The sequence below is a fragment of the Xiphophorus hellerii genome, chromosome 10, assembly GCF_003331165.1.
Source record: "Xiphophorus hellerii strain 12219 chromosome 10, Xiphophorus_hellerii-4.1, whole genome shotgun sequence".
NCBI lineage: Eukaryota > Metazoa > Chordata > Actinopteri > Cyprinodontiformes > Poeciliidae > Xiphophorus > Xiphophorus hellerii.
The window spans coordinates 1,016,926-1,042,794 of NC_045681.1; the positions used below are offsets into that span (position 1 = coordinate 1,016,926).

The 25,869-nt window shown below is 37.6% G+C and overlaps 3 protein-coding genes across 4 annotated transcripts in view; 1 reads left to right on the forward strand and 2 right to left on the reverse strand.

Annotated features, from left to right (window-relative positions):
• The window catches only part of gucy2cb (guanylate cyclase 2Cb), a 28,722-nt gene extending 21,638 nt beyond the window's left edge, over nt 1–7,084 (reverse strand). Inside the window, exons 1-5 of one of the 2 annotated variants that reach the window (XM_032574286.1) lie at nt 6,689–7,084; nt 4,920–5,355; nt 3,082–3,194; nt 995–1,062; nt 662–877 (exon numbers count right to left, since the gene is read on the reverse strand). In XM_032574286.1, coding sequence (XP_032430177.1) covers nt 662–877; nt 995–1,062; nt 3,082–3,194; nt 4,920–5,121 — 599 coding nt within the window. In that variant the 5' untranslated portion in view covers nt 5,122–5,355; nt 6,689–7,084. Of the gene's footprint in view, nt 1–661; nt 878–994; nt 1,063–3,081; nt 3,195–4,919; nt 5,356–6,688 lie in introns of those variants that run through there. The other variant, XM_032574288.1, reaches the window with a different exon arrangement.
• Nucleotides 7,085–8,471: 1,387 nt separating this feature from the next.
• Nucleotides 8,472–12,194, reverse strand: lyrm1 (LYR motif containing 1). The gene is made up of 5 exons (XM_032573369.1): nt 12,137–12,194; nt 10,096–10,260; nt 9,157–9,217; nt 8,875–8,906; nt 8,472–8,799 (listed from the first exon to the last, which is right to left on the reverse strand). Exons 2-5 carry the CDS (start codon nt 10,252–10,254, stop codon nt 8,686–8,688), a joined length of 366 nt encoding a protein of 121 aa, XP_032429260.1. The 5' UTR covers nt 10,255–10,260; nt 12,137–12,194; the 3' UTR covers nt 8,472–8,685.
• Nucleotides 12,195–14,829: 2,635 nt separating this feature from the next.
• Nucleotides 14,830–24,305, forward strand: dcun1d3 (defective in cullin neddylation 1 domain containing 3). The gene is made up of 5 exons (XM_032573900.1): nt 14,830–15,216; nt 16,756–16,822; nt 20,186–20,229; nt 20,310–20,836; nt 22,237–24,305. Exons 4-5 carry the CDS (start codon nt 20,406–20,408, stop codon nt 22,760–22,762), a joined length of 957 nt encoding a protein of 318 aa, XP_032429791.1. The 5' UTR covers nt 14,830–15,216; nt 16,756–16,822; nt 20,186–20,229; nt 20,310–20,405; the 3' UTR covers nt 22,763–24,305.
• Nucleotides 24,306–25,869: the final 1,564 nt, after the last annotated feature.

Genomic DNA, 25,869 nt, shown 5'->3' on the forward strand with positions numbered 1-25,869 from the left:
CTTTAGTGAATTAGAAGCTCAAACCTCTAGAACAGATTTACAGACAAACATGTTTTTATTTTAAATGCAAAATGTTGACACATTTTAATTAAAAATGTGTTTTAAATGTTTTTATGGTTTAAAACACTTTGAACTGCATTGCTGCTAAAATGTTTAATACAAACAAACTTGACTTAGTCTCTATTATAAATCAATAAAATGTATCACAGCAGACACATGATCAATATCAATAGATAATATCTATTGATATGAACACCTATATTCAATAAATAGAGTATTGAAGGTCAACTAGCTCTCGCTCTTTGGTTGCCTAGCAACTCACTCACTCTTTGGTTACCTAGCAACAACCTGCTGAGTAACTTCCCCTGCAGCAGTTTAACGCTTAAAAATAACAACGTGGAGAGATAAACAGGAAATGCCACAGATCGGCAGTATTTCAGGTATTTAAAATAAAAATCTAATTAATAATTCCTGATCTTGGCCGATTTATTGTGATACCATTTTTACTTCTCTATCCACACCGGATCAAACCCGCCATGTTCTGTTAGATTAACCAAAACCAGGATGGGTCCACATTTGATTCAGTGCCTTGTTAGTAAAATAACCCGAACTGGATTATTTTTACAGTGTATTGTGAATGGATGATTGAGATGCCACTGACCAAAAGCAGTCCTCCGTGTTGTTGGCTTTCTTGTAGATGTAGGCCGTTTTCCACTTGGGCTTCAGGATGTTTTCTTCCTGCCAAAAGCCGCTGAAGAAGTCGGAGATCTTCCGCGCCGGAGGCAGAACCCGCTGCAGGTTGAGGGCGAAGTCACAGGACGGGCCGAAGCTTCCCGCCGAGATGATGGGCGTGCTCAGCCCAAAACCTTTCTCTGCGCTGGAGGGACCCAACGCCAGCCAGACAAAAACCACAGAAACCAGGCAGAGAGGCTGGAAACTAAGCATCTCAGGAATGAACTGTGATTGGCTGTTTCAGAGGAATGACGTAACTTACTCCACTAACGGGAACGTTGCTATGGTGCAGGTTGGTCCGAGAACAGCGCAGCCGAGTTTACCTGTGCTCTGCCGGAGGAAACAGACAGGTGTTGGGTTTGGACTTTTAGTTTCATCTGCGGTTCTGGTTTTCATCACAGACGAGGCTTAGCAGGGCCGGCCAAAGCCTTGATGGGGCCCGAGGCAGATTTTCATTTGGGCCCTGCAGGCTAGCAAGTCAACATCAGATTCTTCTTCACTATCATTACATTTGTAATTAGCTTACACAGGCCGGTTGCAATAAGCAACAAATCAATTAATAACATTAGAAATTAAAACAAACTCAATCATTTATTAAGTGTTTCTTTTTTTTCTATGATAAAAATCTTCAGTCTGGTGTTTTGGTCTCAACTGGCCCTTTTTCGTTTACTGAGATTTCATAGTTCATTTTATTTGTTGTTTCTGTTGTTTTGTTTGCTTATTTTGGATTATTAAAATGTTTCCAGTTCCAGTGTTAAATGTTCATTAGAATTTAAAGTTTATTGGTAACCTGGTTGTATTTCTCTTTTGTTATAATTACACAAAATGTATTCTTTTGTTTATTTCTATTGTTTCCTACCTGACCTCAAAAAACTCTGTCATTGTTTTAACTGTGTTACTTTAAGATCTGAAGCCCCTTCTTTTTATTTCTTCTTCTGTGGTATTGCCTTTAAAATGTTTGCGCCTGTTAGACCCTCCCCTTTGGTCATGTTGTCCTGTGGGAGAGGACTTGGAGCAGGCAGCCTGTAACACGGTTGTCTTCTGTTTGTTCTCGTCAGAATAAATCATCCATTTGTGACATCCTGATCACTCAATAAAACCAACGCAGAAAGGATCCGGTTACATTTGAAAATGTGAATTAAAATTATATTCCTTGAAAATTATCTCAAAGCAACGATATTATCGCTTATCACGATAGCTTCTGGGATATTTATCATGCAGAAACATTTGTTCTGATGACAGGCCTGAGCTTTCCGGTGTTCTTATGGCTACTGAAAGAGCAAACTTCTGTTTTCTAAATCAGATAAATAGTTATTTAGATGGTAAACCAAATATTTAGCTTTCTACTTTAATATTATCTATTTAATATTTATCTTTGAGCTAATTAAATATTTAGTTTTGCAACTAAATGTGTAGTTGGTAAGCTAAATATTTAGCATGCTAATTAAGTTCTTAGCTTGAAACTTTGACTTTTATAAATGAATGACCCAAATTATTGCGGTTGTTTTTCGACTGTGAAACTTTACAAACAGCATCCTGTTAACTAATATTAGCAATAAAAGCTAATAATCAATGTATTTGTTCATTGTGTTAAGATAAAGGAATAAACTAAAAGAATCATGTTTAGAAACAGAGTAGCTCAAATTTAATGAAGGGAAATTACATTTGGTTGTTCAGACTTGTTGACTTTCTGGGTCACAGATCCGACTTCCAGGCGATCGAGTCAATTTCTCTAACTACACTGTATGAATCTATCAATTATTAATAAAATACTTTGGAGAATAATGAGTCATATGATGTGACACATTGTCCTTGCTTCATAAGAAACTTCTCAACCTTTTTGGATGTTATCTAATTGTTTAAAACTTTGGAAAATACAAAAAATAAACAATAAAAAAGACCTAAATCAACATATTTAACATACACTGTAAAAAATGGATGTGGGATTTACATAAAAACTGTAAAATCACAACAGAAAAGCACTGTAAAGTAAACCAGATAAATCAGATTTATCGATAAAAAATAGAAAATATTGTAATAATTATGAAACTATTCTGTAAATAAAACATTCAGATTCTGGAAAAACGAAACTTTTTGTCAGTGGTTTTTGACATAAGTCATTTTATGACTCTATGCTTCACTTTTTGCACCATGCGATGCAAAATTAACATTTAATATTAATATTAATATTAATATTAATTAATATTCATTAATCATTAATGTAATTCAGCTCTGAATTCAATCACTGTAAATTAATTTACATATTTTTTAGTAGCATTAACCCATTTTCGCAGGAAACCTGAGAGTTTTTGTGTTTTACAGTGTAAAGACGGGATGGAGGCGTCTGACCATGAGCTTCCGCAGCGTCTCCACCGCTTCACACGGGCTGCTGTAGCAGCCGGCCTGCCGGTAGATGGTCGTGTTGAATCCTTCGAAGTTCGCTGTCAGATTAAATCCAAACGCTTCGCGGCGGCCATGTTGGAACAAACACAACAGGTTATTCATTTAAATCGTCTCTGATTTCTTCAACTTTTCCACATTTTCTTATGTTACATCCCCAAACTTTTGGTTTGAGGGTTTTAAAATAAAAACTAAAGAACAACTCTAAACTTTTTTTAAATAAAAAATAATTAAGAAAATAAAAACTTTTAAAAATAAAAATGAGAAAAAATAAAAATAAAATAAACAACTCCAGACTTTTTAAAATATTTTTTTCTAAAAGAAAAGAAAGAACAACAAGCCGAGACTTCCTCATACGACTTAAAGAGGAAGGAACATTTTGTGTTTTCCAAAACCTTATAAAGATAAAAAACTGAAAAATCAACTTTTTTCAGTTTTTTCAGCCCTCTTTACTTTCACACCCCTAAAAATAATCCTGACCAGTAAACCAGTCCAGATGAACTGGCAGCATCATGCTGTGGGACGATGGGCGGAGCTAAATGAGTAAATCCTGCTGATTCCAGCCTGAACATGCAGCTAGAAATATTATGGGATGGTTAAGATCACAGCTGATTCCTGTGTTAGAATGTCCTAGTCAAAGTCCAGACCAAAATCCAACTGAGATTCTGCTCAAAATATCGATAACAGAAGTTTACTGTAGATGTGGAAAGCTGGCTGACAGTCGGATCAACACATGGTTTTATAAAATACACCACACTTTTCAGATTTCAGCTGTTTAAAAAAATTAAACAAATGAATTATTTTCCTTGGGTTTAAAAAATTGTGCGTTAAATTGAGTTGACCTGTCAGATAAAATTCCTACAAAATAAATATGAACCCCATCAGATCAGATTTTTATTTTTTAAAAATCTAATTTTTACATTCCTTCAGAACTGAAATAAAACAAAAACAATATTTTTTTACAAGCAGATCAAGAACAGCTTATAAAAACATAAACATAAAAAACTAAATGAAATGAATGGATTGTGGAACCACAACTAAGCTATAAAATGCTTACAGAATAAATAATGAATATTTATCTGCTCATGAGAAATACTTTCACTTTTCACCTGAAACTCTTCCAGTGAATTTATTTTATATTTCTGGTTTATTTCTTTAATCAGAAAGTTTTTATTCTGGGTCTGGATTTGTTGTCTAAACCTATTTTAATAAGTTTGATGCTGTTATGAGATATTTTTATGCTGCTACCCCCGCGACCCGACCCCGGATAAGCGGAAGAAGATGGATGGATTATAATAATAATAATAATTATTAAAAACTCTTATTTTGGATTTGGATTAAAACCTTTTTCTCTTCAAAATAATTTTGTAAATATTAATACAACACACAGACCTCCTCACCAAGCCTGAGGAAAATTAATTTCCAAATCTCTGTTTTATTTTAACGTTTTGTTACTTCTGTAGCAGGGCCGGTCCCACGTTATTCGGGACCCTGCTGAGGGTCTTGGACGCCCCCTGTTGGTGTGGAGGCCCAAATCAGTTTACTTTAACCTTGAACATGAACTGACCTGCTTACTGAAAACATAAAGTATGCAGCATAACGGCTGCTATCTAATAATTTATTGCACCAGCCACTTTCTGTCTTATCTGTTTTCCTGATGAATTGGCTCTGCTTGATTCTCACAGTTTGGTGAAAACTTTGTGAACTTTTCCGTTTCCCTGCTGTAGAGATGAACAAACAGAGCAGTAAAGCTGATTATCTTATCGCAGTAATTCATTCTCATTCACCTTGTGCTGCGTTAATCTCTGAGTCTTTCTCTATGGCTTCCAGGATTTTCGTCTGCACGTACTTCAGGCTCCAGGGAGATTCCTCGTCCTCCAGCAGGATCACGTTGATGGTGATCCCGTCCAAACATTGCCCGTTGCCTCCACTGTGGGCAGCGGCAACCCCGAAGGCCCAGAGCAGCAGCCACCAGCCGCACCGCCGCATCTTCCCCTCCAGCGGGTCGGTCAGAAACACGCCATGCTCCCCGGAGAGGTTAAAGGTGAATTTATCTGAAAAGGCAGAATCCTGATGAACCGAATCCAGGTGTTTCTGTCCAGGTGTCGGATCCGAACTTCCTCGGTTGCTCTGAGCTGCTCTTTCCTCGGCGCCGCGTTAATGTTCAACCTTTAAAGTCGCAGAGGCAGGGCCTGGAAACTTCACCGGACTGTTGTGTAAAGTCTGACAGACAAGCAGCAGGTAGTTGGTGGATTTAACCGGAGCAGCACAGAAACAATGAGCCATAAATCAATGGCACAATAAGTAAAAACGGAAACTGTTTTTAATTTCCATTCCCATGATTTATCTTTTTTTTCTTTCCAACTGGACGATGAAAGTCTGGAGTTTTGGTCTCAACATGTTTTTGAAGGACAATTTTGTTTACAGAGACTTTATAATTCACGTTCACTGCAAAAACACAAAATCTGACAAAGTATTTTTGGTCTATTTTCTTTTGCAAATATTTTAGTAAAATTTAAAAAAGAGAAAACTAACTTATGAGTAACTTTTCAGCAAGATAACGGAGTTTATTTTACTAATTCCTAAATATTGATAAAGTTCTGGTTCCACTGCTTGATAAATTCAATGATAACAAGAAATTTTTCCAATGTTACAAATTTCTTATTAATGAAATCTGCACTAGAAATTAGGCTAAAAATACTTGGTAAGGTTTTGGGTTTTTTGTTGTTTTATTTATTTATTTTGAATAATGAAATAAATTATATTGATTTTATTTATATTATCTCGTAATAATTATGGAGAACTCTGATCATCTTCTTGTCTTCAGTCAGAGGTTCCTTCACCTTCACTGCAACATGGACTGCTACAGGAGCTCTTCTTCATAACAGCCATTATTATCTACAATAACTGAAAAAGGTGAATTAATATGAGTTATAACAACAATTAATTTCCCTTTGGGATCAATAAAGTATTTTTTTTAGTTGAATTGATTTTGAATAAAGGACAATAAATTTTAATAAGCATAAATACATTTTAAAAAACATAATTTTCTACTGTGTTTACCTCTTATTGGTAAAAAAAAAAAAACATAAGAAAAATAACTGACACACACAGACAAACATGATTTACAGCAAATTACAATAAATAATTAATGATGCTACAAATTAGCCATTATAAAAAGCAAGTGGCCCCTACATAAAACATTTCAAACATTTGTTTTAAACATGTAAATTTAAAACATGAATGCAGTCTAAGTCGTCTGAATGTCAGTGAAGTGTTTTATTTTAAAAATTATTCCTCTGACGTAGTTAGCGGTAATTTATGGCTGGATTTATGCAGAAGGTTTTAAATACTAAAATAAAAATGTTAGAGAGTTTATTAAGAGCCGAGCAGATTGATCTGAACTCTGCAGAGAGATAACAAAACAGGAACAGCCGGGCTGCGCCTGCCGTAATAAAATTATCATTTATCTTTCAGTTATTCAAAGTTTCAGATAGCAGAAACAAAGGTTTTACACTGTAAAAATTATTTTTGGTCTAGTTTTTACTGCAATTACCTTAGATCCTTAGTTCTGGTTCATCTTCTTCTGATTCCGGTGAAATGGCTCCCCCATGCGGCAGCTTGCAGCACAGCAGCAAATAAAATACCAACACAAGTGACGTAATGGTGACGTCATCTTCACCGTAAATGGATCCATATCTAACTGTAACATTATCGTGCCTTCATTCTGCATGATTCAGACTTTAAAGTGTAATTTAGGAGAAAAAAGCAGAAAGTTTAAAGTAATAAACCAGAGATGTGTTCAAGTTTTTTCCTTCAATAAAGCCAAAATAAAACTCATTTACAGCTGGAAATGTTAAATGACGTTTTGAAAAAAAGCAACTTTCATTTCTGATAAATGTTTACTTTGGGAAATATGTTGTTATATTTGAAGAACCACAAATTTATTTCTGTTTATATTAAATTAAAACTTGACAGCAAAAAGATGGTGGAAACATTTTCTCCTACAGGGTGTTGATATAAATATGAATAAAACAAAACCCCAAAAAACATGCAGTTGCCCATGAAAAAACTAGAAAAACCCATAAGATGTGAATTTATTAAAATATTTAAAACATTCTTAGTTTTTTTATATATATTGTCTTAGGTTTAAAGAGGCTCAGCCTGCAGGCCAATCCAGACCAATATTCTTTCTTTTCCGTTCAGTCTGTGAACATTTAGTGATGAAAAAGCAGCAGATGTTTCACCTTTACATCACTTGAGTTGGTAAAAGCAGCTGCTGCTTTTCCTCCTGTCTGATGCTGAAGGTTTGAGGTGAGCAGGTCTTTTGTTTCAGCAGCTTCTGGTTTATCGGATCAGGATGGGAAGCAGTTAAAACATCTGTCAGCTGCGTGGAAACGAGTCACGGTGCAGCAGACGCATCACTTCCTGTTTGTGTTGAGGAACCGTGTCATTTTCCTGACTGTTGGTCTTTCTCAAAGTTTTTCAGCTGCGATGGAGAGAGGCAGCGAGTTTTTACTTTAAGCAGAAGTTTGAAAACAAAAGTCATGAATGATAACATTAATATCAACAAACTGCTATTTTGCATAAAATACAACTTTTAACAGATTTTTCTCATTGATGTGTGAATTTCTAACAATTTAATAAATTTTATCGAGTGATTTATGTTCATGTGAATTCAAAGACATTACTTTAAATTAGAGACCATGAGCAGCTTGAAAAAAACATCTGGAATGTAACGTCACAAATCAGCAGGCACTCCCCGTTACCTAGCAACCCCAGTAGAGTTCTGCCTGTTACCTAGCAACCCCAGCAGAGTTCTACCTGTTACATAGCAACCCCAGCAGAGTTCCAGCATATTTGGTCAGCTGGTTTTCCCGCTGTATTTGCTGTACAATGGCTGCTGGAAAAGACAAGAGTTTTGTTGTTGACTCACCATCCAGAAACCAGTTGGTGCATTCTGGTTGGCTGTGCAGGAGTCTCCACTTCTGCTTTTCAAAGACGTACAGTTGCATAATTGTGCATCTGTTTGCAGCCATTTTCACAGCGTAAACATTGAGTTGGGGGGGCGTGGCCAGCAGCAGCTTATTTGGATTTAAAGTGACAGAGCAGTAAAACAGCACATTCTGAAAGAAAATGTTATCTAAGAATGATTTTCTATGAAAAGTGTAATTAAGATGTTTTGTATAGGCCATAAACCAATCCTAACCCGTTCAGCTCAAATTAATCAGAAATTAATCACAGATTATTCAGAAATCTCATGCGAACCTCAAGTTGAAGAGTTCTGGGTTCTAAGATGCTGAAACTGTTCAACTTTAATTATCGGCTGAAGCAGCAGATTGAACATTCAGACACTTTATTAATTAAATTAAACATGATGATGAATAAAACATGAAACAGTTTTTGGACTTTCCCAACACTGAATGAAAAATAAAAAGTTTTTTCTCCTGAACAATGTCTGATCTGGGATCAGTACCCGCTTGCAGAAGTTCGGCCCCTGATGCGACTCTGGCTTCCTCTCTGAGGTAACCATGGTAACCGGGGACGGCCCTTTCAGGTGTCGTCGTGGGACTGCAGGTAGACGGGTTTGGCCTGCTTCCGGAGACGCTGCTGAGCGCGCAGCCGCCTGCCCCGCTGCGTGGCCAGACCCAGAGGAGGCAGGTAGGTCTGCGGGCAGAACCGGGCCATCAGGACGCATTCCTGATGCATTCACAACCCGGCCACTAGGGGGCGCTTACTCACCGCTCTGGGGTACGGATTCCTGTAATGCAGACCTGAACAGAAAGAGGCTGATTTTAATGGTTCATTGTGAAATCAGGCCTGTTGCAATAAGCAATTAAGCAATTAATTGCTTGAAGCTGGATGATAAAAAAAATCATTTTGTTTCCTGAGACTTCATAATTCATTTTATTTGTTGTTTCTGTTGTTTTGTTTATTTCAGATGTTAAAAATGTCGTAAAAACTCTTTTACTTTGTTCTACTCTGTTTGAAATGAGCAGAAGTCGTGACTGAATCCATCCTCACCTATTTCTATCCTGGCTTCACATTCCTCTATGCATCTCCTTATGGATTCTGGATCTGTGAGCTGAAAACAGCAAGAAAAGTTAGAAAGAAACAATAAATCCATAATATTATATGTAAGGACAGGCAGTGATCAATATCAATACTGAATACATCTGAGAGAATCTTCCATAATATTCCATGTTGGTGGATTCAACTGACTCGCTCGCTCTTTGGTTGCCTAGCAACAACCTTCTGGTTTCCCCACTTTGCCTCATAACTGCTAAAAAATAAACAACATGTAGAGAAAACTGGATTAAACAGGAAATGACACGAAGCCAGTGTGGCAGTATTCGAATTATTTAAAACAAAAAACTAATGAATAATTATCGACATCGGCTGAATATCAAATGTTTATTTCATGATTTGTTTTTCAGCCAGATCATCCAGCTCAAAGCAAAGTAATCATAGTTAACTAAAACTAATGAAATAATGAAAAGTGACATTGAGAAAACATTTTTGTTAAATGAAATAAATAAAAACTGTAACTAATGTGGAAAAACTATAACTGGAACTATATCACATATTTATAAAAATAACTGAAACATATTGTAATTATAGAAATAACATCCTTAGTTTTTGTGTTTATGATTTATTTATTAGCCTTTCAAAGTGATGTGCAACACACAAGCAGTTGACATCATCAGTCGACTAACTGCTTTTCTTTTAGTCCAGAAAAAGGCGACCACAAAAAGTCTGGAGAAAACACCAGAGTCAGTCGGCTGTTGAACAATAACTGAAAACATTTTTGGAAAATGGTGCTAAAACTAAACAATACTTAACAAATAATAACTAATGAAAACTACCAAACATATTCTGAAAACTAATTAAAACTAACTGAATTAAAGAAAAAGTCGTAATGAAATAAAAATATAACGTAAAACCAGCAGCTGCTGTTCCCACCGGCTGGTTCTGCCTGAACAGAGACCGGGCCTCTTGCTCGATGTACCGCCTCTCCGCCTCCGAGTCGCTCACGGCGCCGGTCTGGGCCTGCCAGGCCCGGGCGATCCGAAACACCCGGATGTAGAGAGATAACACAGTGGAGCGAGTGGACAGCGCCATCTGGGCCTGAGGAAAGCAGCCAGGAAGTCATCAGAACTGCCTTAAACACGGGAACCTGCTGCGACTCTCACAGCATGTAGCTTTTATTAAAAATATCCTTTTTCATAGTTTGTTTAAGCTGTCACCAAATCATGACTGTTCGGTTCCAGACAGATAATCTGGGAAAAGATCGGTCTCCTCTCCTTTCTCCTAGTGCTAATTAGAAACAACCAATCAGGGCCAGGAGGCGGGGCTTAGAGCTGTCAATTATCCCCCACTCTCTACAATACAGTGAATGCTAAGACTAATTAGCATAGCCACCAATGATGACAGGTCAACAGTTTTCTTATATATTAAGTCATTTCTCCACCATTAGCACATTTAGCAGTGAGTTCACAAGGATGATTGACAGCAATAAGCCCCTCCTCCTTATGGCTCTCATTGGTTGTTTTTGGTGCATTTTTTCAGATGGCAATAGTGGAGGAAGTGGAGGAGATTGAAGTTTTCACAGATTATCTGTATCCTAACAGTTTAAACAAATATGTAAAAAACATGTTTTATAAAAGTTTCGTACTGCAGCTTTAACTGACGGTTTAATTCAGTTATTTATATATTTCTTTACCTTTATACTGGAAAGTTAGACATCTGCTAGATTTCAAAAACAAGATATCTAATAACGGTCTCACTCCACGTATTAGAAAATACCTTAAACATGTCTAATGTTGGATCAAAAATGTAAAACGTGACAGCCTTTCATTTGTTTAGCTGTTCATTATTTAACATGTTTGTCTCTGCAGGGTAAGTTTAAATATTAATGTGACAGAAAACAAACATTTAAATGCAGAATTATGTGAAACTATTTGACCCTTACAAACATCCTTAGTTTCACACTTAAACGTCTTTGATCAAACAATGTTTAATAAGAAACTATGAAACTACAATAAACCCAAAATGCGTTTTTCAAGCACAGATGTTATTTCTTAAAGGGAAAAAAACAACAACTAGCTTCTACTTGAACAAGTTCATTTCCTTACATAAATTATGAATTACATGTAATTAACAACTAATTTTGTTCTGATTACTGTCTGTAGAAGCTTGAAGTTCCTTAAAGAGAAATTGTCTGACAACATAAGTTAGGATAAAAGATTTTATAATGTAATATCTGCAAAAATAGTTGGCATTTGTGGAATTTTATTAACGTCACACATGAATTTTAAACTGCAAAAATGAGTCAAGTATTTTCCCTCTGAACAGATTTGTTGATTTTCCTTTTCTGTAATGGAGAAAATAATGACCAATCCTGAGCATCCTCTTCATCAGACTACTTTACAACAACAGTCTTCAGTCAGAAGCTTCGTCAGAGCTGCTGTAGCACAGACCCCTACAGGAGATCCTTGTGACTCACAGCAATCTCCATCTTCAGCAATTCTGTGAAGAACCTTGAATAATACGAGTTACAAAATTTAATTTCCTTGTGGTATAAATAAAGTATTTTTGAACGGAATATGAATAATAGCTGATATTTTCATTGCTACTTTACTTGGTTGGTGTTTATAACTCGGTTACAGCTACTGAAGGAAATCTAGTCGACATAAAATGTTTTTGTTCATCACTTATTAAATATTAAATTTGAAATTGTTGCATAACCGCTGAAGATCTCCTCGGAGGGTTATAAAACACCCTAAAATAATCCCGTTGCAAATCTGGATCCTCTTCGCTTCACCGAAATGAACCAATTCAGCCGAACTTCGCTCCTAAACATATATTTTAACATATTTTAGAAAGATAACAGCGTCTCAAATAACAGACCGGAGCTAAGATGCTAACAGCGATGTTAAAGAGTCATAGTTTATTTTTAAATTACATAATTTATTCTTATTTAAAGAGTAAAACGCGACCTTACCTGTTGTTTTTAAAGCGGTGACATGGTCGCTGGCTGATGACGTAGTCTTAAAGCAACAGTGCTCCTGAATTCGCATTATGTCACTAAAAAGTTCATTTATTTCAGTAACTCCATCCCAGAGTGAAACTATAGATTATTTCCACACAGACAGATGTTTTCAGGCCTTTGTTTCTACCAATTATGATGAAAACAAAACATTTAATATTAGGATATTACAACAGAAAGGGAAGAAAAATAGACCACAATATGAGCCTAGGACTGAAATTGAAGTTTTCAGATGATACAAATACGTAGTTATTCTGATATGAGATGTTGACAAACTAAGCTGAGACTTAAATTGAGTTTCTTTCACTGAAACAGAAAGTGTTTCTCACTCCAAATCAAAACACACCTGATTACTTCATTCATTCTCCATCTGATGGATTATGGAGATCACAAGTTTTTGTGTTTTATGATTAATTATAACTATTGAGATCATATTAGCACCCAATATATTAAAGCAACATGTCCGTCTCTTAGCCCTTGGAAAATAAGTTTTAATCTCAATGAGTATTTCCAATAAAAGATACATATAAATAATGAAAAGTAAATAGTTGGGAGTATGGGGTACCGGGCCCTTTGATACGGGCTGTCAGGTCCCTGTATGACCGGTGTCAGAGTCTGGTCCGCATTGCCGGCAGTAAGTCGGGCTCGTTTCCGGTGAGAGTTGGACTCCGCCAGGGCTGCCCTTTGTCACCGATTCTGTTCATCACTTTCATGGACAGAATTTCTAGGCGCAGCCAAGGTGTTGAGGGGATCCGATTTGGTGGCCTTAGGATCTCATCTCTGCTTTTTGCAGACGATGTGGTCCTTTTGGCTTCATCAGATCGTGATCTGCAGCTCTCGCTGGAGCGGTTCGCAGCCGAGTGTGACGCGGCCGGGATGAGGATCAGTGCCTCCAAATCCGAGGCCATGGTCTTGAGCCGGAAAAGGGTAGAGTGCCTTCTCCGGGTCAGGGGGGGTGTCCTGCCCCAAGTGGAGGAGTTTAAGTATCTCGGGATCTTGTTCACGAATGGGGGAAGAAGGGAGCGGGAGATCGACAGGCGGATTGGCGCAGCGTCTGCTGTCAAGCGGGCGCTGTACCGGTCCGTCGTGGTGAAGAGAGAGCTGAGCCAAAAAGCGAAGCTCTCGATTTACCGGTCGATCTACGTTCCCACCCTCATCTATGGTCATGAGCTTTGGGTCATGACCGAAAGAACGAGATCGCGGATACAAGCGGCCGAAATGGGTTTTCTCCGTAGGGTGGCTGGGCTCTCCCTTAGAGATAGGGTGAGAAGCTCAGTCATCCGGGAGGGACTCAGAGTAGAGCCGCTGCTCCTTCACATCGAGAGGAGCCAGTTGAGGTGGCTCGGGCATCTGGTCAGGATGCCTCCTAGACGCCTCCCTGGTGAGGTGTTCCGGGCACGTCCCACCGGGAGGAGGCCCCGGGGAAGACCCAGGACACGCTGGAGGGACTATGTCTCTCGGCTGGCCTGGGAACGCCTCGGGATTCCCCCGGAGGAGCTAGAAGAAGTGGCTGGGGAGAGGGAAGTCTGGGCCTCCCTTCTGAAGCTGCTACCCCCGCGACCCGACCTCGGATAAGCGGAAGAAGATGGATGGATGGATGGATGGATAAATAGTTGTTATTCTCAAAAGGTACGCTTTACCTACCACATAAAATGGCAGATTGTAATTTATTGTGCATTATTGTAATTAAATAAGAAGTGTATATATTTCAGTTCAGTTCAAAAATACTTTATTATTAGCAAAGGGTATATTTAGTGTCATAATTTCTGGGGTGCTGTGTGTGAAGTTACACAGTGAAATACTAGTAGCAATTATTTGGTTTATGTAGCCTGTCTTAAAGAAAAAAATGTGGGTGTTTATTTTTCAAAGTCTTATATTACTCCTACATTTATGAATCTCAGAGTTCCAAAATAAATATTTAATTAACAAGATAAATCTTTAGGTAAACTAAATATCAATTAAAGACTTTAGGAACCGATTACTTAGAACACAACTAAATGTTGAAGTCTAAGCTAAATATTTAGTTTGTAGACTAAATTTTTAACTCCAAATGTAAAAAGTATTTTTCTTACAAAATTTCTATTTTCTAAACCTAACATATAAATATGCTAAATATTTATGTCACAAACTAAATTTTTAGCTTTCAAATTAAATATTTAGTTAAGAAACTAAATATTTAGTTACCAAATTGGAGGTAGATATTTAGTTTTAAATTAAATATTTAGTTCTCAAATAAATCTCTATTTTTCTAGCTAAATATTTATCTCCAAACTAAATAATGAGATTAGACCCAAATATTGAGCTTGCTAAGAGGAAGCTTACCAGAGTCAGTTGGTTGTTCAATAATAATCAGTGTATACATATGCACAATACTTTGACCTTCTTGCATTCTGCACTTTAAAAATGCAGAAAAAACTAAAGCTACTATTACAACGAATAAAAAAATAAACTTAAAGACTACATAATATTTAATCAAATCTAGCAAACACACTCTACAAAACCAATTATAACTAACTGAATTAAACAAACAAAAAGTCACAACTAAATTAAACTAAACTATGTAACCTCTAACTATTAGAACCCAGGAAGGTGCCAGAGAGAACCGGGCCCCAGATTGTGGGTGCTCGGCCCTGTTGGATGGAGATCAGCTGTTGGCTGCTGGAGGCAGGAAGTGATGCAGGAAAATGTCTCTAATGTTGCTGCGCTCAATGACTAGAAGGGGAAGCACAAAGAAATAAGCAGCGTTACTCCGAGTTTCTCTTTTCTCACACTGAACTCGACTCCAAATGGACTCGAAGACAAACTCCGACTCTCGGCGTTTTCGCGTATTTTTTTCCCCTGAAACAGAAAAATAATCAACTTTGGTGTTAAAGTTTTCTTTCGCCTGCTGTCCCCGCTAGTTAGCTAGCTCTCTACGAGTTTTTGCTCCACTTCGGGGTTTCGACCAACTTATTTAACTTCTTTGTTTCTTTTTTTAACCCTCTTTTTCGGAATGATGTACATTGAAACCACTCAACACGTAATTTTCCGGAAAGGTGAGTCTTTTTCTGTCGGATATTTGCGAGCCGCTAAGGAGCTAGCTTAGCCGAGGCTAAGCTGTAGCTGCGTCGCCGCCTGGGCCAGGCTCTTCAGATGGAGATGTTTAAATGTCCTCCTGACCAATCATGGATTATTGATCAGCAGCTCCTCAGCGAGTAATAACTAATTTAGCTCGTAACAGCATAGAGTGTCGCCTTTACATCGGATTAAAGGCGCTGTTTCCATCTCATTTGGGACTGTTTTTGCTGTTAGAATCACTCGGTTTTGCTCGTCTGTTTCCTTTTTAAACCAATCTTAACTTCCTAAAACGACGTAAAATATGATTTCTGATAAAAGTGAGCCGCTGACAGCAGTATTGCAGATGTTAAATGTTGACATTGAAACTGTGCTTTGACTCGGACAGATTTCAGACCAGCTAATCCGGTTAAACTGATGTCTGGATGAGTTGCATGGTGCTGGTTTGTTGTGGATAAAAGTAGGCCTCCAGACGTCCAGCCTGGCCAGTTCAGGACTGAGGCAGACTTGTCTCTACATGCCCGGTGCATTGATCACTGCAGGTTATCCTGGATACCTTTAAATGTATCTGCATTGGCGTTTCTAGAAGGGGGCCAACGGGAGGCCAGCGCTCCTCTACTGAGGAGAAATTATTAAATTCATTTCTTATGACATTTGTAAACATTTCTATTTTACTTTTTGTCCCAGTTTCATTTTTTACTGTTTGAGTTTTAGTTTAACAATGGAAAAAATGAAGGTGTTGCACTTTTTCAGTTGTATTGAGACAGAATCACAGTTTTCATCTCTAGATCAGAGCTCATACTAGTGACTCTGTCTCACCTAATGTTAAGTGATGAAATGCTATCCTTTGATTTATTTTGTTCTGGGCCCCATGCCTGTAAACGCTGAGCTATATACCTTAAAAATAAGGTCTTATTTTTCATATCAAATCTGATTTGTTTTATTTTTCTAATTTTTTTCCAAAGAAATTACTAATGATAGCAAATATTTATTTCAATCATTCCTTCTGGGAGTTGACATAAATTCAAAGTCCAACTAGATTCAAACTGTGAAACTAGATGGTTACCCTAAACTATGGAAGCCCATTGGGGGAAAAAAGTATTTTTAAAAACTGTAATGTAATTTTTAAAAACTGCAAATTTGATTGAGCTATAAGATCGGTTCCTGGGCCCCCTGGTAACTTGGTCTTGGACCGCTTCTGTGTATCAGGAATGGACCAAACCACTTTTAATCCAAAACAGACTAGAGCTGAGCTTTAACAGCAACTTGATGTGTAATTAATAGCATGTGCTTGAGCTAAGAAATGTGTAAGATGTTAGGAAGGAAACCTCAAACTTGAGACATAGAAGATTTCTCAAAACCACACTGTAAGTCAGATTTAAACCAGTAATAATGTTTTTTGGAGAGGTTTAGGGTTGAACTGTGGCTAAATGACATCCAGAGGGAAATATTCCCTGCAGGTTTGGGAATGATGAGGTGTCCCGTTCTGCTTATGACGACAAGATAATGTGTCTTTGCAGCATTGCTGATATCAAGGTCGCAATGATGGAGCAGATTTGAAAGACGATGCCCTCTGAAAGACTTTATGTAAGTATCATCATCATCTTCGTCTCATTCAGCTGAAACACACCGACTGTGATTACAGCCCAACAGTTCCCTAAAAGATGCGAGTAATAAATGCTTATCATCAGTTTTACATGATATGACTCCCTTTCTGTTACCTTATGTTAAAAAACACGTCCAGCTTTCTGAAGTCAACTGAATGGAAAACTGTCTCCTTGTTCTTTAATCCCAGAATAAATTCAGATTTTCAGCCTCAAACTTCACATCTTTTCTGCAATGAATAAGTAAACAAACTGATTAATGTTATCAATTATTTTAGTAATAAAGGAATCTATTAATTATTATGACGATTAATCAAGTAAAATATTGGTAAATATGGCTGAGCCAGATGTAATATCAAATATCAATACTTTTATCAGTTTTTAGATCTGTGCATTCCTAAAAAATCATTTTCTTTATCTTAGAAAATTAACCTGTGACATTAATAGCTTAATTTTAAGTACAAAAATCTGAAATTATATCTAATTTAATTGTCAGGTTTAAACACCTATTGAGACAGATTTAACAAACACAAGAAAGACAAGAGAGTTAGATTCTTTTAGATTCAATTTACCTAACATTAATAATAAAACTAATAAAGCAGCAGGCTCACAAAAACACCAGTTTTTAATGTATTTAATGTCAGTCAGTCTAATAAGCTAAGATGGAAAAGGTTTTTTCTTTAGGTAACTGCAGGCACAAATACTGTTCTAGAACAAAACATTTGATTTAAATCTGGCTTCTTCAGGACAAAAGACACTTAACTAAGAGTCATTTATATAATCCAAGCTGCACACAGTGACTGCATTAAATCATGTTTTCACATTTACTGATATTTTTTTATGCTCTCATGGAGAAAATGATAAAAATAGCATTTCTGATAATATTGTCAGTTTGTTTTTAATTTAACATAAAGGGGCAGCATTAGGTGTTTTCCAGGTACAAAGTGCCATATTATAACATAGTCAAGTAATGGTTACCTTCAGTTGTTATAAAACATCTTTATATATAAAATATGACTTAAAAGAAATTTGACTTCCTGATTTTACACCTTGAAATTGGGCCTCTGTCTCTTTAAAACTCCTGCTCTTTCTGAAGCTCCGCCTCCAGGAAGTTGTCCCAACATGGCTCCTCTATTAACCCTTTAATGTTTTTACCAGCGATGCTCTGAGCAGCAGCTCCTATAATGAGCTCAGCAGATGTTTGCTAATTGCTGCTGGCTAGTCTGAAGGAGCTGAGTGGGGGAGGAGCTGCGCCTTGAAGGCGGGGCTAGGTCCATCCAGGCGTTTTAACAACTGAATGGTTGCTATGGTGATTAGAGGATTTCTTAAACATCGAGGCAATGCTCCAGGTTAGTTTTTGAATTGGGAAGAATATTAAAACATAATAAAAGATCAAAAAAGTAGATTTTTTTAAAAAATGATACTGGCCCTTTAATATAAATTTATTGAGACAATAAAGTTCTCATCATAAGAAGTTAATGATAAACGATAATTTCTGACCCCTATCCTTCATCCAATCTGACCAAAGTGGAAAGGTTTGTGGTTTTGGTTTGGTAAAATATAAAATGTTTTGGTTGCAAAAGTATTCTGGATGAACTTTTGCAACCAAAGTTGAGCAATCTTGATGTTTCATTGGTTCGTTGCAGAATGTTTCCCAGGAACGGCTCTGAATCACGGATTAGGTCCAACCAGCGGAACCACATGATTAATCCGGCCTTGATGCAAACCCACATCTAAACGCAGGAAACTCCCAGCATCATGTTGCAACATTAATGATTAAAATCCGTTTTATGACTCCAGGCTTTATCTGCGTTTGTCTGGAGCGCGGCCAGAACCCGCCGAGGAAAATCTGAATCATCTGTTCGGTGAACGAGCCGAAACGCTGACGGCTCCAGGAAGCTCGAAGAACTTAAACAGAAACAGTCTTTGGGTCGCTGCTGTGGGTGAAAAACACTCCAAAACGTGGGAACGTTGTGATTTAATCCCATAATAATCCCACAGATAGGATTATTTACGTTTTATTGTCTGTTTACCCAAAGCCGTTGTGTTCTGATCTGAAATCTGGAATGCACATATTAAAATCCTCATTGTTTATTTCGGCTGATTGTTTTCTGGGTAAAGAAATCAGGAACTGCTGGTAGTGCGAGAATCAGACGCCTAATTCTAACAGAGAAATTATCCAACTAAAAGCCACCAATTCTTTCAAAGAGACGAACAGATTAATGGACAATGTGAGGATGAGATTTTAGTTTCTATATTAATATTTTTCTGGGACATAAACTTGGAGGATTCTCCTCCTTCAGGAGATAAAACAGAAAAGTAGTTATTCCTCTGTTTTGATCTCAGATGATTCAGATTTTGTTTTTGCTACATCACCACACATTAAATATATCGCAGTATTTTTAAATAACATCAGAAATTTTTAAATAAATTTCAGAAATTTTCTAGAAAAAAAATCTTTTCAAGCTAAATTTTTGACTTCTCAAACTCAAGATTTCTAATTTTTTTGACAGAAATTTACTCTGAACATGATAAATTAAAATAATCTCAATAATTTCCATTCTGATGATTATTTTTCTGAAGAGTTACTTTGTTTCCATAGACTTCATCATCAACTTCATTAAATGTTTCTTTTACTTTGTCTTATAGTTTTTGTTGTTTTGTTTTGGATATTTAAAATGTCTTCCAGTTCCAGTGTTCAGTGTTTGGTACAAGAACAGGAAACCTGGATTATTACGCCCTTATTTTTATTCCAGTTAAAACAATATTACTGTTTGTTAATAATTTCTTGTCCAGCAGAATCGTTATGGTGACGGTCTCTGGCCTGCTTGCCCTCCATGTTGAATCTCTGTAAACAATAAGGCTGAAAACAGTAACACTAAATAATTGTTTCATATCAGCGTGTTGATAATTATTACACTTTTTGTTTGAAATATGTGAAAAACCAAATCCTTCCTGTTTCATTCACAGTTTTCACTCTAAGCTGTTTTAATTTTTAAGCATTAATCTGCCTCTGCCCAGTTACACAGCAGGTTGTTGCTAGGCAACCAAAGAGCGAGAGAGTTGATGCTACCACCTAGCTTAGCTAGCAATGACTAGTCTTTCCTCTGCCTACATCTCCCAGAATGCTGTGCGGTTCTATCAGACATTGATCACATGTTTATTGTGATATATATTATTATTTATTTATTGTCCAAACTTGCATCCAGCCAGAGAGATTCAAAAAATACTTTATTGATCACAAAGAGAAATTAAATAATAGGATAGATCAAAGGGTTAGAATGGCATAGTCCAAGCCCAGACCTTAATTCAGTGAAGTTGATGTTTTTCTCCTTTTCTCTTTCAGGGTTTTTAGGTTCGACAGTTGAAGCTTTGGTAGATCTGGGAAAGGTAGGTCTGTTGTTTTTTACTCTGATTGAATAAAGAGATTGACTGTAGAGATTCCCAGCATGCACCTGTTTGTCTCGCAGGCCTGAGGGTATGTTGAGGCACCTCGTCCGGCTAGAGAAGAGGTGTCTGGGCGGTTCGGACGGGGACTGACGTCGAGGTGGACAGAGACGAGAGACATGGGCCAGTGTGTCACCAAGTGTAAGAACCCGACGTCGTCTCTGGGCAGCAAGAGCGGAGATAAGGACAGTGCGTCCAAGTCCCACAAGCGAGTCGACAGCGCCAGCGGCAGCGTGCACAAAGACGACTGCAGCGCCCCCTCTGGCAAATCCACCAGCGAGCTGCTGAATGGCACCAAGGCCTTAGAGGTTACCATGGAGATGCCCGTCATCTCCGCCGCCATGAGGGAGCCGTGCAGGGAGGACGGCGACGGGCTGTCCATGGCGCGCATCGACGAGCTGTTCGTGTGCTACAAGGACGAGCTGGAGGACGCCATCTTGGAGGAGGGCATGGAGCGGTTCTGCAACGACCTCTGCGTCGACCCAGCCGAGTTCCGGGTTCTGGTTCTGGCCTGGAAGTTTCAGGCAGCCACCATGTGCAAGTTTACACGGTACGGCGCCGAGGTCATTTTAGCGGGTTTCCCTGGGTTTCATCAGCCTGGCGGGCACCCATGCTTTAATTACACCCCGCCAGGCTGAGCTCTGCTTGTTTGCTTATTTTATGTTTGTGTTAAGCCATTTGTTGAAAATGTCTTCCAATAACCTGGTGGTATTTTTACATTTACTGTCAATTTTGTAAATTTTTTAACTTTAAAACGCGGCAGGCGCCTCCACCGCCGGGCGCCTCCACCGCCCAGAACTGTTTAGACCCAAAACTGTTTAGACCTAAAACTATTTAAACCCAGTTACGGTGAAGTGTGATGGACTGATGCGCTAAATTTGCTCCTAAATCATTTAAAATCTCCGTTATTTTCTCTGTTGCTCATCATGCAGAATAAATCCAGAGCCCAAAAATTTACCGTCTAAAACTCGGAAAGAAATCTTGCAAATGGAAACGATTGAGCTTATTTTAATTTATCTTGCATTTTATTGTTTTATTGGAACTAGAACGTTTTAACTTAAAAAAAAAACTATAAAAACTCAAATTATTGTTGCATTTTTCCCGCCTGGTGATTAAGATGTTGCTTTTTTAGCTGAGGTCCAGGTTCATTTGGATGCTGCTGTTGATTCTTACATCAGATGTAAACAGTTGTTCTGTGTTGCCCCTCCCCCACCAGTTGCTGAAGCGAGGTGAATAGAGCTGCTGCATCTCTTGCTTCTCATTCAGAGGATTTTGCGCTGCATTATTAAGCTCTGCTAACTGAAGCACTTCACCATGTTTCTGCATAAAAAGCTCGGACTGTTGATGTCAGAAAACTTCAAAGTTCCCAGAGATTAATTTTTATTTCTTAAAATGAAGAAAGACGAGTTTTCCAGGCTGCTGTTGGTGGGAGGAACAGCCAGCAGCTTTTCTGCTATTTATTTGGATAAAACTTAGTAATGTTTTCTGGGACATTCATTAAAAAGTCGTTTAATCTTAGAAACAGTAAAATTGAACATTTTTGCTGCTGTTAAACTTTTTCTACCTTAAAACCAACCAAAGCCTCTTCAGTACATTTTGCTGTTTTTGAACAATCTGGTCATTTCATGACTTCATTCTCCTAATTTTGACTAATTTCTTAATATTATGATGTTACCTGTAATTTTACGACTTTATTCGTAATATTATCATTTTATTCACATAAATCTACAACTTTATTCTCATAGCATTACAGCGTTATTGTTGCACAACTTAATTTTCGTAATATTATAACTGAATTCTTCTTATAATATGACTTCACCCTGGTAATTTCAAACATGTTTTTGGCTGTAATATTTTGTGGTGAATTTTTCATTGCTGTTGTTTTCCAGCTGAACGTTGCAGACGGTTTGTGTCCTGCTCTCATCCTCTGCTCTGGTTTCTCCCCATCAGGAAGGAGTTTGTGGAGGGCTGTAAGGCCATCGGGGCGGACGGCATCGAGGGCATCTGCTCCCGCTTCCCCTTCCTGCTGCTGGAGGCGCAGGGCGAGGAGAGCTTCAAGGACCTGTACCGCTTCACCTTCCAGTTCGGCCTGGACGCCGACGAGGGCCAGCGCTCGCTGCAGCGCGACATCGCCATCGCCCTGTGGCGCCTCGTCTTCACGCAGGACACGCCGCCCGTCCTGGAGCGCTGGCTCGACTTCCTGGCCGAGAACCCGTCGGGCGTGCGCGGCATCTCCAGAGACACCTGGAACATGTTCCTGAACTTCACGCAGGCCATCGGGCCGGACCTGAGCAACTACAGCGAGGACGAGGCCTGGCCCAGCCTCTTCGACACCTTCGTGGAGTGGGAGCTGGAGCGCCGGAAACGAGAGAAGGAGACGGCGGCGCTGACGAGGGACGAGGAGACGGACTGCCCCGCCTCAGACGGGCTGGACGCCGAGGGAAGCCGTGGCGCACAGACGTGGGGGGGCCACTGACCTCAAAACGCCAGATATTTCTATCAGAGGGAAGAAAATGATCTATAAGTGAAACAGACTTCTGGGAATTATTCGTATTACCATTTCAGCTTTCGGTTTCGCTCCTGTTCGGTTCCTGCACTGCAAAAACAAAAAATCTCACCCGTTGATTTTGGTCGAGTTTCTACTACAAATGTCTCAGTACGCCTGAAATAAGAGAAAACTGGCTTATACCTAACTTTGTAGCTCAATATAATTCATTAATATTAATGAAAATGTGCTTATTCCATTGGCAGATAATTTCACTGTTAAGAAGACATTTTATGAGTGAAATAAGAGAAATAATCTACTACATCTTATCAGTTTTAATGAATTACTTACTGAAAACAAGCTCATATCCTGGTGAAATTTTACTGAAGTCAGTTTTGTCTTTTCCTAAGTAGGGCTGAAATGATTAATTGTGATAAATTATTTGATTATTGTAATAATTGATCACAATTGACCTGATTAATTGAAGTTATTTTCCTTATTTTTTACTGAGTATTTTTGTACAGTTTCTACCAGACAAAAAGAAAACGGCAAATATTTTACTACGCTTGAACTAAGACAAACTCTGTAGCTTGTTTTAAGTCAGTTGTTTCTTAATATTGATGAAAAAAGTATTACTTTCACTGACAGATAATTTCACTCATAGCCAGACATTTTGAAATAATCCAGTACCTTTTCATTGACATCAATGATTTTATTTTTTACTGAAAACAAGCTCATATCTTTCTGAAATTTTACTTAAATCAGTTTTGTTTTATTTGAAATATTGCTGAAATGATTAATCATGATTAATCGATTATTGTAGTAATCGATTAATCATGATTAATCTAATTAATCAGTTGATTTGTTTTCTTTCTTACCAAATATTTTGTCTGGTTTTTAGTGCAGATATCTTGGTACACCTGAAATGGGACAAAACTAACTTAAAAATAACTTTTCATGAAGATATGAGCTTGTTTTTAATCAATTATTCATTCATATAGACGGAAAAACTAGCAGATTATTTCACTTTTTCCCATGTTATGTGAAATAATCCAGTACATTGTTATCAATGTTAATGAGTTATTTACTTAAAACAAGCTCCTATATCTTGATAAGCTTAAGTAGCTATTTGTGCCAGTAGAAACTAGAGCGACATTAATTGGTGATATTGTGTTTTTTTGCAGTGAGCTCCAGTTTTCTCCTCTTCAAAGGGCTCTGTTCTTTTAAGCACTTCTTCTATTTAAGTTATTGTTTTATCCTCTCATGTTTGTAGTCAGTAAACAGGCTCCATTTGTTGCGTTGCTCAGTGAAGTTTTGGGCTGAAATCTCCTCGCATGTCCAGCTCCAGATTGGCGCCGCAGTGTCTGAAGGGTTGATCGGTTCTGGATTTAATTCTGGCATTTCGACGCAGAAGCATCACTTAGATTTGTTTTTCTCTCCCCACTTTCTTTAAATATAAGTAAATTGGCGTCAAATATTTGTGCAACGTTTGTGCCGTTAATAAATATTAATAAATGAGGAGATCAAAGGTCAATCGGCCCCAACATTTACAAAATCTAACAGACTTTGTATACAGGGAATATTTTACCTGCACAAACATGGTGAAATTAATTTATACAAATTATTTTTGGATTTGTTTGTGGACACATTGGGAAACGTTTTTAAAATTATAACAGACATTTTTGCTGCACAGTTGATTGACACAGTATTTTTATTTTGTTTGATTTCCTCAATGCGGACCAGCTGGTTGACCTTTCATAACCTCTGGAAACATTTATTAAAATCTTTAAACACTGTAAAAATACTAACTTTTACCAAGTATTTTTTGTCTAGTTTCTGGTGCAAATTTTTTTAGTACGATGTAAAAAAAAAAGTAACTTTTCAGCAAGAAATAAGAGCTTGTTTTACGTTAATAATGCCTTGATGTTGATGAACTGTTGAAGATTATTTAACTTAAGACATTTTCCCAGGTTTTAAGTGAAATAACCTGCCAGTCGAACCAGAACGTTTTCATCAATATTAAGGAATTATCTTTAAGCAAACCTTTACATTTTGCTGACAAGTTTTTTATAAGTTAGTTTTGTCTTGTTTTGAATGCAGTAAGATATTTGCACTAGAAACTAAACCTAAAATACTTGGTGAGATTTGGTTTTTGCAGTGCAACGTTTGTAATTGAAGCAATAAAACATCAGATGTTATATTCCTTTAATCAAAAACTAAACCTGTTGGTTAAAAATAAATAAATTTTCAGGTTTAACTGCAGAAATGAAATCTTTCCACTCATTCCTGGTTTAGTTTCTAGTACAAATATTATTACAGTTGAAATGAGACAAGTGAGTGGCAGATTATTTCACTTTTAACGAGACATTTTCTCATGTTATAGGTGAAATAACGTAGCAGTGGAACTAGAACCTTTTCATCAATATTAAGGAATTATTGACATAAAACAAGCTCCTATAAATAGCTGAAAAGTTACTTGTTGTAATAATATATTTGCCAGAAACTAGACCAAAAATCATTTGGTAATATTTTGTTTTTGCAGTGAAATGACAAAAATGTTTGCTGCTCAAATGTTTAATTTGAAGACGGGAGGATTAATTTTTATTGGTTTCAAATCGAGGTCGTTTCCATGGTACCAGCCTCATCCTGTTTTTATTTTTTTTCTCCTGACGTTGATGTCCACCATCTTTCAAAGACAGCAGAGAGACGTCGGCTTTCTTCTTCTGCAGGAACTAAAAGCTAGGATTTGTGGGTAATTTATGCAGAAACTCAGGCAGGAGTTTCCAAAGTAAAAGATAAATAAAAAATGAATAATGCGAATACTAATGCTGCTGGCGCTGGCTGCTCAGACCAACGGCCCGCTGATTTGCTGTACTTGAATGCTTTGCACAGATCGATGCTAAACACATGATTACTGTTCAGACTGAGCTGAATTAGACCTGCTGGGTGGTGAAGAGGATGTGACGTCATGAAGATGGTGGCCACTTCCTGATCTGTTTGGTTTACATCTAATATGGTTTTATTTCAAGCCCACTTTTTATAAGAAATGTACTGATTTATAATAAATAAAAACAGTGTTGAATTTTTGACCTTAAAGG

Bases quoted from the DNA above. Each gene is read 5' to 3' on its own strand.
- dcun1d3 (XM_032573900.1), top strand. From the start codon at position 20,406: ATGGGCCAGTGTGTCACCAAGTGTAAGAACCCGACGTCGTCTCTGGGC. The intron at 20,837-22,236 runs GTACGGCGCCGA...TCTCCCCATCAG, and splicing joins ACCATGTGCAAGTTTACACG to GAAGGAGTTTGTGGAGGGCT.
- lyrm1 (XM_032573369.1), bottom strand. From the start codon at position 10,254: ATGGCGCTGTCCACTCGCTCCACTGTGTTATCTCTCTACATCCGGGTG. The intron at 8,907-9,156 runs GTGAGGATGGAT...CTTTCTGTTCAG, and splicing joins TGAAGCCAGGATAGAAATAG to GTCTGCATTACAGGAATCCG. The intron at 8,800-8,874 runs GTGAGTAAGCGC...TTCTGCCCGCAG, and splicing joins GGAATCCGTACCCCAGAGCG to ACCTACCTGCCTCCTCTGGG.